The sequence below is a fragment of the Carcharhinus amblyrhynchos genome, chromosome 5 (genome assembly GCF_965287045.1).
Source record: "Carcharhinus amblyrhynchos chromosome 5, sCarAmb.v2.hapA, whole genome shotgun sequence".
Classification (NCBI taxonomy): Eukaryota; Metazoa; Chordata; class Chondrichthyes; order Carcharhiniformes; family Carcharhinidae; genus Carcharhinus; species Carcharhinus amblyrhynchos.
The window spans coordinates 1964990-1978273 of NC_137328.1; the positions used below are offsets into that span (position 1 = coordinate 1964990).

Consider the following 13284-nt stretch of genomic DNA (forward strand, 5'->3'; position numbering starts at 1 on the left):
TTGTCACTGTGCACTCCAGCTTTCTCAATATACTCTACCTGCAGTTTGGTTTTGTGCGGCCATGCACACACACTGTTTAACTGAGAGTGAGGCCTGTGTAGTATCTTCCATGCTGCTGTGTGGTGGTGGACATGTGTCGTTTAGCAGGAATGTTGTTCCTTCCCCTCCCAAACTCTCCATTTCACCGACTGTGACCTCTTCTGCTGCCTGCTTCACTTCGGCCCACCGTTGGCAGCCATTGCTTTAGCCACCCGGGCCCCACATTCTGAACTGTCTTTCTTAAGAACAGATAGAAGAAAGAGCCTGCATTTATATAGCAGCATTCACAACCGCAGGACATCCTCAACTGAATAAACGCTCCCTGAAGTGTGGCCACTGGTGTGAATGTGGGAAATGCAGCAGTTAATTGCACCAGGTCCACAATCAGCCATGTGATAATAACCAGAATAACCTGTTCTAATGATGTTGGTCGAAGGGTAAATATTGGCATCAGGATACCTGGGGAGATTCCCTTTCTCTTCTTCAAAATAACACCATGTGATCTTTTGTACCCACTTCAGAAAGCTGAGATAAATTAATTTTAAATGCTTCATGACATTTTCTTATGTCAAAGGCAGTATGTGAACACAATCTACCATTTTATCTGAAAAATGACACATTGCTCCCTCAGCACCAGCGCTGAAACATGAACCTGGTTTGATTTGATTTGATTTGATTTATTGTCACATGGATTAACATACAGCGAAAAGTATTGTTCCTTGTACGCTATACATACCATTCATAGAGAAGGAAGTAACAGAGTGGAGAATGTAGTGTTACAATTATAGCTAGGATGCAGAGAAAGATCAACTTAATGCAAGGTAGGTCCATTCAAAAGTCTGATGGCAGCAGGGAAGAAGCTGTTCTTGAGTCAGTTAGTACGTGACCTCAGATATTTGCATCTTTCTCTTGAAGGAAGAAGTTGGAAGGGAGAATGTCTTGGGTGTGTGGGGTCCATAGTTATGCTGGCTGCTTTGCCGAGGGAGCGGGAAGTGTAGACAGAGTCAGCAGATGGGAGGCTGGTTTGCGTGATGGATTGGGCTACATTCACAACCTTTCGTAGTTCCTTGCAGTCTTGGGCAGAGCAGGAGCCCATACCAAGCTGTGATACAACCAGAAAGAATGCTTTCTGTGGTGCATCTGTAAAGGTTGGTGTGAGTCGTAGCTGACATGCCAAATTTCCTTAGTCTTCTGAGAAAGAAGAGGCGTTGGTGGGCTTTCTTAGCTATAGTGTCAGCACTGGGGGACCAGGACAGGTTGTGGGTGATCTGGACACCTAAAAACCTGAAGCTTTTGATCCTTTCTACTTCGTACCCATTGATGTAGACAGGGGCATGTTCTCCTTTACGCTTCCTGAAGTTGATGACAATCTCTTTCATTTTGTTGACATTGAGGGAGAGATTATTGTTGGATTACTGACTCTGAATGGGACCCACAAACATCTACTTGAGAGGAGAGAGGGAGAATGCTGTTCATGCAGCCAGGGGTCAAAACCCTCTGGCTTATAACATCTCTCCTCTTTGCTTCAGAAAGACTCTCCTTCAAACCCATCAAGCTATTAATCATGTCTTCACTTAACTTCTTCTTTAATGATACCTCTTGTGAAACACTTTTGGATATTTTTCTGTGTTAAACACACTACATTAATTGCAAGAAATAAAAATAGAAAATGCTGGAGATATTCAGCAAGTCTGGCAGTGTCTGTGGAAAGAGAGAAATGGAGTTAAATGCTTTGAGCCGATGAATTGATGACAGGTCATCAAACTGAAACCTGAATGTTGGCTGAAAGCTTGTCGACCTTTACACCGATGGGGTCTTACGGTCCTGCTGATGGCACCCCCACCGTGGGTTTCCCGATGGCGAGGGGTGTGCTCAGCAGGAAATCCTGTTGACAATGGCGAGATCGTAAGATTCCGCCATCAGCGAGTGCACAGCGTGCCACCTATTGACACCATGCAACGTGCAATGGAGGGGAAGGAAAATCCACCCCCCCCCCCTCTGTTTTCCTCATAGAGCTTGAGGCAAGCTGACAAATCTCAAGAGCAGAAGATGCATCGTTGCACCCTCTGATTATATAAATCGATATTCTCTTTCCACTTTCAGAGTGGAAGAGAAATTTCAATTTAATAAATTTCATTAAATGCAGTGCATTAATGGAATTGGCCTGGACTTTCAGTCACTGCATTCTGAATTAATCTTGTAGCTGGTGTGTACCCAATAGACAGGTTTGGCATCAATATACAGCTCAGAGTTAACAGCATTGCGCCAAGAGTTACACGTATTATACAAAGATTTTGGAAGCAGAGTCTGCCTTATGGACTGTTGGAGAGCTCACATAAATTATAATAACAAATGGACATAAAAATAAAATATTTTTGATTTTGGTGCACAATTTGTTCTGACCTGTTTTCCCTTTTGAAAGTCTGCTCACTGAGATGGATGGAAAGCACAGGCTGACAGTGAAAAACACTGACTCTGGCACTTGCTGTGTCGAAATTCTTTGTGACTAATTTTTGCTTCAGCATCTTTTTGGAAGTATTTTCAATTCCATTCTCCGCTGGAGAGTCCAAATAAAGATTCCACGATGCATTGTTGAGTTTGTTTTTTTGACTAGGGATGAGGGATGTGAGAAAGATCAACGAGGAAGGCTTGAACTTTCCTCTTAAATGCGTCGTTCAAAAGGTTATTGAGCTGTGTCTGCTGTCTGCTAATGATTTTACCCGCAGTGTTGATAATTCTGTGCACATTTCACACGCAGGTTACCATTCCAGTCTCTCATGTTGAATGTTTGGATGCTCCCTACCAGACTTCTATATACCTCTCTCTAAAACATCTTGATTCACTCCAAACCCTTTCAGTTTTCTGATTATCTGGCAATCTTTGTTAAAAGTACAGTTGGTGTTCTCTGTGAAGCTTAACTTATGGTCTATATGTAACCCCAGATACTTGAAACACTCTAATGGTAGGGCCCTACCAAACAGAGAGGCCTGGAGGCCCAGGTACATAGTTCCTTGAAAGTTGACTCACAGATAGACAGGGTGGCCCTTATGGCTGAATTACTTGCTGCATTTCATCAAAGGTGAATTGTGAAAAATGTTCATTTGGTCACATGTGGAACTTCACTTCTGCTAAAACCCAATCCACAACGTGCTATAAAACAATTCGACTTTGTGCACATCTCCAGACTCCTTATTCCCTCGACTCCTTTGTCTTACGCTTGACATTGCCCTGTTCCTCTTCCTCCATCAGCAGGGAAACATTCTCCCTCAGCACTCACACTGGTTTCTGAGTGTTGAGGTTGACAAATCAGCCAAGTTCCCAAACACGATCCCCGCTGCTTCTCAGTATGAGGGAATCGCTTTACAGCGGCCAAATGATGTGGAGCAACAAATTGGTGATCAAAGTCGCCACTTCACAAGCCCGTGTGCAGAGGTGGCACAGTGCGACTTTCATCAAGCAATGTGTTACTGGTTTCATTTACAATTCCTTGCCCATCACATCAGCAGAAGATTGAAACAGAATGAATTCCATTGCAAATGCAGACCACAACTGAATACTGGAGGAGCCAACAAAAGAAGGAAGCAAAATGCAGATGAGATGTTTGCCTTCAAGTATCTTTATTAAATCTCTTTATCAGAAGTCTATCTTTGAGCTGATATTTGGTGGGAGGTCTCTCACTTTGTATGTGGCCCTTTGGATTTGCTCAGAGATGTTTCTGAAGAGGACGTGTTTGTATTTTAGGAGCAGCAGCGAGTAGTTCAGTAACATATTTTGTACGAGGACACTGAAAATCTGCGATTGAGTGTCTGGCAGCCTCCGCCACCATATTGAATCTGATACTTTTTATGGAGCAGTTGGCAGGAAATGGCCAGAATTTAGATCAAACTTTTACATGGAAGAGGTCCAGATTGCATTCCATTGTTTTAAAGTTATGCACACTTTACTCCTGAAAATATCTGTGTTTGTCTTAATTCCACATTTTCCATCCTACAATATAGAAACTTAAGTATAATATATTATATATAAGTCTCAATATTCTAGTATCTGTAGAATTCTATTGCATTGTCTGATTCAGTATGGGATATCCCAGAGATTTGTGACTATATCAGGTGAATTGGTATTCTGCCTAATTCCTGAATTTGGGAAGTGCGACACTTTCCGTGGCTGTCTAAGCAACTGTCAAGGATAACACAAATTAATTGCAATATTTTTTATTCCCTGGGGAAAGTTGAAAAATCAACATGAATGACCCAAGTCCAGAGTGCAGGTCACTATTGAGTTAGAAAAGATAAAGCAATGAGATAAATGTTGGAGTAGCAATTTAAAATAGTCAAATCCAGGTTTTAAAGGCTTGTGGATCTTAGTTGAAAACATAACCTGAAGGAATGAAGGAGGTTGGCAGATTCGAGTTGTTTGGAACATGTAAATCTGAGGGCCATCAGTACAGGCAGAGAAACTTGGAAACCCTCAGCAACTTTGGCACAGTGGCACAGTGGGGGCAGCACAGTGGCACTGTAGTTAGCACTGCTGTCTCACAGCTCCTGGGACTCGAGTTCGATTCCAGCCTCGGATCACTGTCTTTGTGGAGTCTGCACATTCTCCCCATGTCTGCGTGGATTTCCTCCAGATTAGATAGGGTGGACAGTGAGAGCCTTTTTCCTGGGATGGAGTGGCCAGCACAAGGGGACATAGCTTTAAATTGAGGGGTGATAGATATAAGACAGATGTCAGAGGTAGGTTCTTTACTCAGAGAGTAGTAAGGGCATGGAATGCCCTGCCTGCAGCAGTAGTGGACTCGCCAACATTAAGGGCATTAAAATAGTCACTGAATAAACATATGGATGATATTGGAATAGTGTGGGTTAGATGGGCTTTAGATTGGTTTCACAGGTCGGCACAACATCAAAGGCTGAAGTGCCTGTACTGCGCTGTAACGTTCTATGTTAACGCTGTTTCCCTTTCCACAGATCCTACCAGGCCTGCTGAGTTTTTCCAGCACTTTCTGTTTTTATCTCATTGAGCTGTCTGATTTGCCTTCTTGTGTTAAAAGGGGACTGTGTAAGTTACTGTAAACCATTATTTGTATTTTGGGAGAAAACACATTCTAACTCATATACCTTACCTTTGTTATAAGGCCACTGAACCTTGACTGCTAGGGTGGCATGATGGCACAGTGGTTAGTATTACTGCCTCACAGGGCCAGAGATCCAGGTTCAATTCCAGCCTCGGGTGTGGAGTCTGCATGTTCTCTCCGTGTCTGCGTGGGTTTCCTCTGAGTGCTGTGGTTTCCTGCCTTACTCCAAAGATGTGCAGGTTAGGTGAATGGCCAAGATAAATTGAACCTTCATGTCCAAAGGTGTTTAGGTTGGGTGGATTAGCCGTGTGTTATGGTTCAGGTCAGAAACTGCAAAGTGTTTTATGGAATCTGCCCAGATCATAAGTTTTGCATCTTGAATTTGGCTAGGATAAGCATTTCACTTCAGTATGATTCAAATGAGCCACTAGGAAGCCTTTATCAAACAAAGTTTATTTAAGAATATAGTTAACATGTAGAGTAAGAAAATTGGCAAGAACTTTTATCAACTGCAATCGAGAAACAAAACAGCATGATAACGTATAACCCTTAATGGATATAGGAGCTGTCCCAATCAAACCAATCCCATAAACAAGACCCTTCAAACAGGTTTAATACAGCATAGATTAATGCTCATGTAATACTAGGATTGAGTCCTTGGGGGAACTCTGCAGTTCCCTGGATAGACTCTGAACAGTTTTCAGTTAGAACAGCACCCCAAAATACCAGGGACTCCAGGCAAGCCACCAACACCAGCAATAACAAGACATCTCCAATTAGGTTGATTGGCCATTCTAAATTGGCACTTAGTGTCCTGGGAGTGCAGTTTAGATGGATCAGCAGTGTAAAAATGTGGGGTTATGGGGATAGGGCCTGTGTGAGATTGTTGTCGATGCAGCCTTGATGGGCCAAATGGCCTTCTTCTGCACTGTAGGGATTCTATGATTCTACGAACAGCAGATTCCCCCCTTCAGAAAGGTAAGACCTTGCTTTCAGATGACCAACAGAATTTCTAAAACCAGGGAGAGAGAGAGAGACCTCTTTTCACCTTCTGTCCATTCTAAAACTAAAACCTGCAGCTCCCAAACTGAAACTGAAAAAAATTCCTATCACCTGAGCTGCCAAACAGTTTTTCTCCTAATAATGCAGCCATAAACATCCCAGTAAAAATAAACAAACCCACGTTTATTCAGCAATAAAAGAACATTTCCATCAAGCTGGCAACAATGTTATCAGCTAAGGCTGTGAGATGCAGAGAGCATGATTTAAAGAAAATCTCTTAAAGGTACACCAATGTCACACGTGGTAAATGCTTGGGGTTTCGGAGTGGGTGGGGGTGGAGGCTTGGGTAAGGTGCTCTTTCAGAGAGAGGGTGCAGATTTAATAAGCCAAATGGCCTGCTTCTGCACTGCAGGGATTCTATTCTACGTATCTTTTGTCTTTTAGCACTTTTGACAGTCGTATGTGGATCTTTATGGGTTGCACATTGCTGCGTTGTGAAGAATAGTGTGTGATGAAAGTACTGTGTAGTCTAATTGATGTAAGCTGACATTTGACTAACCCCTGGTTTTGAATTACATTAATATGACCTGACAGAGAGCACCTCAGCTTCACAGATGCCATGACTCAGCAGCTTGTGAAGAATGGCATTGTGTTGAAATTGAACTACACACCCTGCATCAAAAAATCCATACACCCGGAGTTTTGAGTATTAATATCAATTTAATACCCCTAATATACCTAAGTAGTACAGGATGCCAATAATTCAGAACAAAGTGCTCCTTCAGACAGCAGAGAAGTGGAAATTGTGATGTAATTAAGTAAAATGGACATTGGAGAACAGCTTGAATATCAGTTACAAATCGTAAACTGTTCAGAAAGCAAATGAGCAAAAGAAAACCATACCTAAGCTTTGTCTGTGTAAGGTATTTGCCAGGTAATTGATGACACACATTACTGCAAAGCATCAATTACAAGAAAGATTATCTGGAGTAAAACTGAAGATCCTTTCTAAGAGGCATTGGAGCTAATCTGCTGTTGTTTCTCGAGACTTTTTTGAATGCTTCTTGACTGGTGAACATTAAAATTGTGAAAACCAGGTCCCTTGTTTATTTATAGCTTCAGTTTGGTTCGAGAAGCCAGAGTCATATGATGAACTAGATTCATCTCCTGGTTCTCACCTACTCCCATTCCATGAAGCAGTTTGTGATGGAGCGTTTGAGAAATCCATATGCTGGACATATCTAATGGAATTTCAATAACATTGCACAGTGAGTGACGCTTATACAAAAACTGGCAAAGATTATGCGCTATTCATTCTGCTCCTAGATTTAGTCCCTCGTGCTTTAATTTTCACAATATTTAATAACGCCACTTTTAAAAAACCCTGGGTGGGAATCTTTCCGCCCGTTGCATTGGTTGAGTAGTGTCGCGGGGCAGGAAATAGGAACGCGATGCGAAAAATTGGATTCATGCCTGCTTTCTCGCCTCTCGCGATATTGCCAGCCCTGTCCAGCCAATGAAATCAACCTCGCACCCAGGAAGGGCAAGAGGCTGATTTAAATAATAATGATATGCTATGCAAGCCCATTAATAAACCCGGGAAGCAAGAGTTCTCACGTACCGTTGCAAGTCCTCACCGGCGAGGATCACAGATGGTCCCCACCAATGGGAACCAATTGTGATGGCTTCACTGGTGGGGCTGAAGGCGATTGAAGTCCTCCAGGTAGTTGAGGGCAGGCCCAGGCAGTGCCCCTGGGGCAGTGCCAGCTTCGGATCCTGGCAGTAGCAGGCTGGCACCCTCACATGCAAACTGGCATCCTGGCACTGCCCACTGGGCAATGCTAAAGGCTTGGGAACTAAGTGGGCAGGGCCTGATGGCAGGAGGTGGAGGGAGATCTTTGGCGGGGCGGGGGGAATCTCTGCAACGGGGTGGGAGCTGGTCAGCAGGGCTGGTGATTGGGGTTTGGTGCTAGCAGTCAAGGGTTGGTGCTGGCGATTGGGGGAGGCACAATGTAGTTTTTCGGCATGAATAGGCTCTGCCCACTCCCATTACTGGCAGGAATCACATTACAGACTTGGTATTGCACAAAGTACCATAAATTACAACCATTTACCTTTCATTTCCTCACCCGTTTGACACTTAGAATTTTTTTGGAGAAAATTCCATCCCTTATGTCTGCTGTTTGAATAATTAAACATAAGGTCATGTCTTTTCAATAATATTTACATACGCAATTTTGAATTTTTTAAATTGTTCAAATATTGTTCCAGCTGGAATGGCAGTTTTAATACATTTTCTTGTTTTTTGAATGTCATTAAATGTTGCACAAGATTGTGTTGGCTTGAAAATTTCACCCAGTGTTCCAAGTCTTCTTGATTTGAAAAGTGATCCAGATATTTGTGATTAAAGGGAACACAATTGCTAACCAATCATAAAGCAGTAAGCAGGAATTTAAACACATGTTTAGAATAACTTGTACTGTTGATAACACTCTTGTTTTAAACTATTTCCTCCTGACCCCACCCCAAATCCTCAAACAGGAAACACTGACTCCTTAAAAAGCTGGTGGAAGGAAAAGTTCGAAGTGTTTTGGGGATTTACAGAATATTGGACCAAGAAATTATAGAAGACTAAAGTGTGGCTGTTCGGAGTTTGTTGGGTGAGGCAACTGACAGCTGACCATGTCCACAGCTTTGAAGCAGGTATTCAATAAAGACAAGACCTTTCGGCCAAAGAGGAAATTTGAACCAGGAACTCAGAGGTTTGAGCTCCATAAGAAAGCACAGGCCTCCTTAAGCTCAGGAGTGGACCTGAAGGGAGCAGTCCAACTCCCGAATGGTGAAGACCTTAACGACTGGATTGCAGTTCATGTGGTGGATTTCTTTAATCGCATCAATCTGATCTATGGGACAATATGTGAGTTCTGTACTGACAGGAGCTGCCCTATCATGTCAGGAGGACAGAAGTATGAGTACCGGTGGCAGGATGACCATAAATACAAAAGACCCACTGCCCTCCCAGCTCCCCAGTATATGAGTCTCCTGATGGATTGGATTGAGGTTCAAATCAACAATGAAGAAATTTTCCCAACAAGCATTGGTGAGTTATCTTATACTTCACGGCTCGGTAGCACAGTGGGTTAGCACTGCTCCCTCACACCGCCAGGGACCCAGGTTTGATTCTCGGCTTAGGTCACTGTCTGTGTGGAGTTTGCATGTTCTCTCCGTGTCTGCATGGGTTTCCTCCAGGTGCTCCAGTTTCCTCCCCAGTCCAAAGATGTGCAGGTTAGGTGGATTGCCCATGCTAAATTGCTCCTTAGTGTCAGGGGGACTAGCTAAGGTAAATGCGTGGGGTTATAGGGAAAGGACCTGGATGGTATTGTGGTCGGTGCAGACTTGATGGGCCGAATGGCCTCTTCTGCACTGTAGGGATTCTACTCTATGATTCAGGAGAGGGAATGTATTCCAGCAGGAGGATATGGGGAGCAACTTTAACTTCACTTACCCATCAAAAAACTGATATAGTTGGTTGGAATCTAATTTGACGTTCTGTCTGATTTTACTCCCCATTAAAACCATCAGAAAGTAAAATTGGATCATGTGTAAAAATGGCATTCCGCCCAATCCCATAGAATGTCAACTCAGCCAATTACAACATTACCCGTTGTCCCGGGACACAGCTCTGCTTTTCTGATTGATGTTAGTGCCAAACAAATGAATAGAAAATTGTGGGAGTTTGCCGATCTGTGAGATCCTCAATATTCGCAAACGTTCTGAAAACCAGCTGCTGGAATGTTATTAGTTGTGTATGTTTGTTGAAACAGTAAAATATTTCCAAAACTATTCTACACTTTTTGAACAATGTTGGATTTGATTGATGGGGACACTGCAATAGGATGTAGCCGACAATAGATTCTTGATCTAAGAACACGTTGCTGATTGTCCAATCATTGATTACAACTATTTACAGAACGTAAGAACATAACAATTATGAGTAAAGTAAAAGTAAAGTTTATTTGTTAGTCACAAGTAGACTTACATTCACACTGCAATGAAATTACTGTGAAAATCCCTTAGTCACCACACTCCGACACCTGTTCGGGTACATGAGGGAAAATTTAGCATGGCCAATCCACCTAACCAGCACGTCTTTCGGACTGTGGGAGGAAGCCCACGCAGTCACAGGGAGAAAGTGCAAACTCCACACACACAGTGTCCCAAGCTGGGAATTGAACCCCAGTCTCTGGCACTGTAAGGCAGCAGTGCAAACTACTATGCCACTTGTGCCGCTCCTTGGCCCCTCGAGCCTGCTCCGCCATTCAATAAGATCATGGCTGAGCTCTTCATGGACTCAGCTCCACTTACCCGCCCACTCACCATAACCCTTAATTCCTTTACTGTTCAAAAAGTTATCTATCCTTGCCTTTAAAAACATTCAATGAGGTAGCCTCAACTGCTTCACTGGGCAGGGAATTCACAGATTCACAACCCTTTGGGTGAAGAAGTTCCTCCTCAACTCTTGTTATCCTCCTCAATTTGATTACATTTTAAAATGGTTTGAAATGCTTTGCTGCATTTGGTTCTGAGAATTTCCTGAACATTGAGTAAGCAAATTCAGGAATTAATTTCAAATTAAGCACAGGTAGAAGCTAACCAGGTGAGGGGATTGGAATTTAACAACACTGTAGATGAAATTTTAACTGGCCATGTCTGTCCTGAATTTTAATGAGCCTTCCATTCCTGCATCTTGCGTGCAAGAGATGGGAACTGAACACTGACCCAACATAATAAAAATAAAATACAGCAGATGTTGGGAGTCTGAATTAAAAACAGAAAATGCTACAGCAGATCTGGCAGCATCTGTGGAGAGAGAAACCCAGTTATCGTTTCGAGTCATGACTTAACAATGCACATCCAAATAATGTTCAATTTTTAAAATCTCCCTTCAGTTGAAAATTGAGAATATTTGGTAACTGTACACAAGACAGGAATTGGTACAGATAGAGTATGGCAAACTAATGGCTGTCTGGTACAACTTGTTATGTCATCACTATATTTTAACATAGTTTGTCTTTCATTCCTGGGATTACAGAGCTTCCTAATTGTATGTTTAAACATTGCACTACTTAATGTGAAATCAATAGGGGATAAATCTGAATGCTTTTTAATTCACTGCGACAACTTTCCTATTCCCAGTCCACCGATCATTGTTAGGAGAGGGTATTAGATCAAACACTGTCCACCAAAATGCCATGCAGTCTTGTTAATGGGTGCAAGAGGCTAACAAGCCTTTAACCACCATCCAAGCAGCTCTTCACCCTCTGAGCTTCTACTCATTTTCCAGGATGGTGTATTGCGCTCAGTGTGGGCATTTCAGCTTTAACACCCTACCTTGGTCACCTTGGAAGCTCTTTAGTATCTAAAGTATTCAGGAAAAGCTGTACCCTTTACATCTGGCCAAGGACTGGGATGATATTTTGATGTGGTTTATTATTTTCACATGTATTGGGATAAAATGAGAAGTATTGTTTCTTGCGTGCTAAACAGACAAAACATACCATTCATAGAAAAGGAAAGCAGAGGGCCTGATATAGTGTTACAGTCATAGCCAGGGTGTAGAGAAAGATCAACTTAATGCAAGGAAGTCCATTCAAAATTGGGTGCTTCTGGAATTCAGGATGCATTCCTTCACTCCTTTTGGGAAGTTTAATTTCTGATTCCCTCTTAGTCTTTGATTTAATTTGATTTATTATTGTCACATGTATTAGCGTTCAGTGAAAAGTATTGTTCCTTGCACGCTACAGACAAAGCATACCGTTCATAGAGAAGGAAACAAGACAGTGCAGAATGTAGTGTTACAGTCATAGCTAGGGTATATGGAAAGATCGACTTAATGCGAGGTAGGTCCATTCAAAAGTCTGATGACAGCAGGGAAGAAGTTGTTCCTGAGTCAGTTGGTACCTATTCTCAGACTTGTGTATCTTTTTTCCGACAGAATATAATGGAAGAGGAAATGTACAGCGTGTGTGGGGTCCTAAATTACGCTGGCTGCTTTGCCAATAGAGTCAATGGATGGGAAGCTGGTTTGCATTTTGGATAGGGCTACATTCAGGACATTTTGTAGTTTCTTGCGGTCTTGGGCAGAGCAGGAGCCATACCAAGCTGTGATACAACCAGAAAGAATGCTTTCTATGGTGCACCTGTAAAAGTTGGTGAGAGTCATAGCTGACAGGCCAAATTTCCTTAGTTTTCTGAGAAAGTAGAGGCATTGATGGGCTTTTTTAACTATAGTGTCAGCATGGAGGGACCAGATCAGGTTGTTGATGATCTGGACACCTAAAAACTTGAAGCTCTCAACCCTTTCTACTTTGTCTCTGTTGATGTAGACAGGGACATGTTCTCCTCTATGCTTTCTGAAGTCAATGACAATCTCCTTTGTTTTGTTGACCTGAAGATCGTGACACAACAAGTAGTCACATCAAGGGAAGCCGACATGTAAGAGTTTGATGCCTGCTGCAGGTTTGCACACAACTGTTGTATAATGTTAAAAAATCGTGTGTCAGAAAATATTACCCCATAGCCCACACTGTGTGTGTGGGAATAGCGGATACACAGTCTGTACTCAGCACCAGATCTTCGATTTAAAAATTAAGCGGATAGAGTGGTATGAGGTCATTGTTTCAGCAGAGTGCAAGCACTAAAGCTCAAAATATAAATAATGCAGCAGATTAAAAGCTGCAAGAGCCATTAATTGTGCATGGTGAACTTTAGCATCATCTATACGTTAGGCACTGACTGCCTCCAGCTCAGTAAATCATTCAAATACACTCGCTATTTTCAAGTAAAAATATGTAGCCAGATTGATTCTTCCAGTGATGCCGCAGGCTTGACTTCCAATTCAAATTGGAACTCTTCATCACTGATTTGGGAAGGTTAAATGTGTTGAAATTATCTTTGTCAGAGACAATTTCATTAGTCAGTAGAGATACAGCTCTCTACTCCAGGTTTCTGATACTGTGATATGTTATTGTTTAAAGGGAGATGTTTCCAAGCTCAGGAAACTAGGAAAGTAGAATGAGATAAAGTTCATTTTCTCCCTTGTTCCAACGTGATTGAATCAAAATCTATCGGTTAAAATACATTCAACAGCAATAAGTGGCATTTTTACA

At 42.3% G+C, this 13284-nt stretch overlaps 1 protein-coding gene across 6 annotated transcripts in view; it reads left to right on the top strand.

Annotated features, from left to right (window-relative positions):
- The window catches only part of LOC145342832 (MOB kinase activator 3B), a 126255-nt gene that overhangs the window by 68197 nt on the left and 44774 nt on the right, over positions 1-13284 (top strand). For all 6 annotated transcript variants that reach the window (XR_013886653.1, XR_013886654.1, XM_080188314.1 and 3 more), the window contains one exon: positions 8657-9215. Coding sequence is in view for 4 of the 6 variants with exons in the window: in XM_080188314.1 (XP_080044440.1) it covers positions 8798-9215 (418 nt within the window). In the remaining 2 variants the exon portion in view is untranslated. The remainder of the gene's footprint in view (positions 1-8656; positions 9216-13284) is intronic.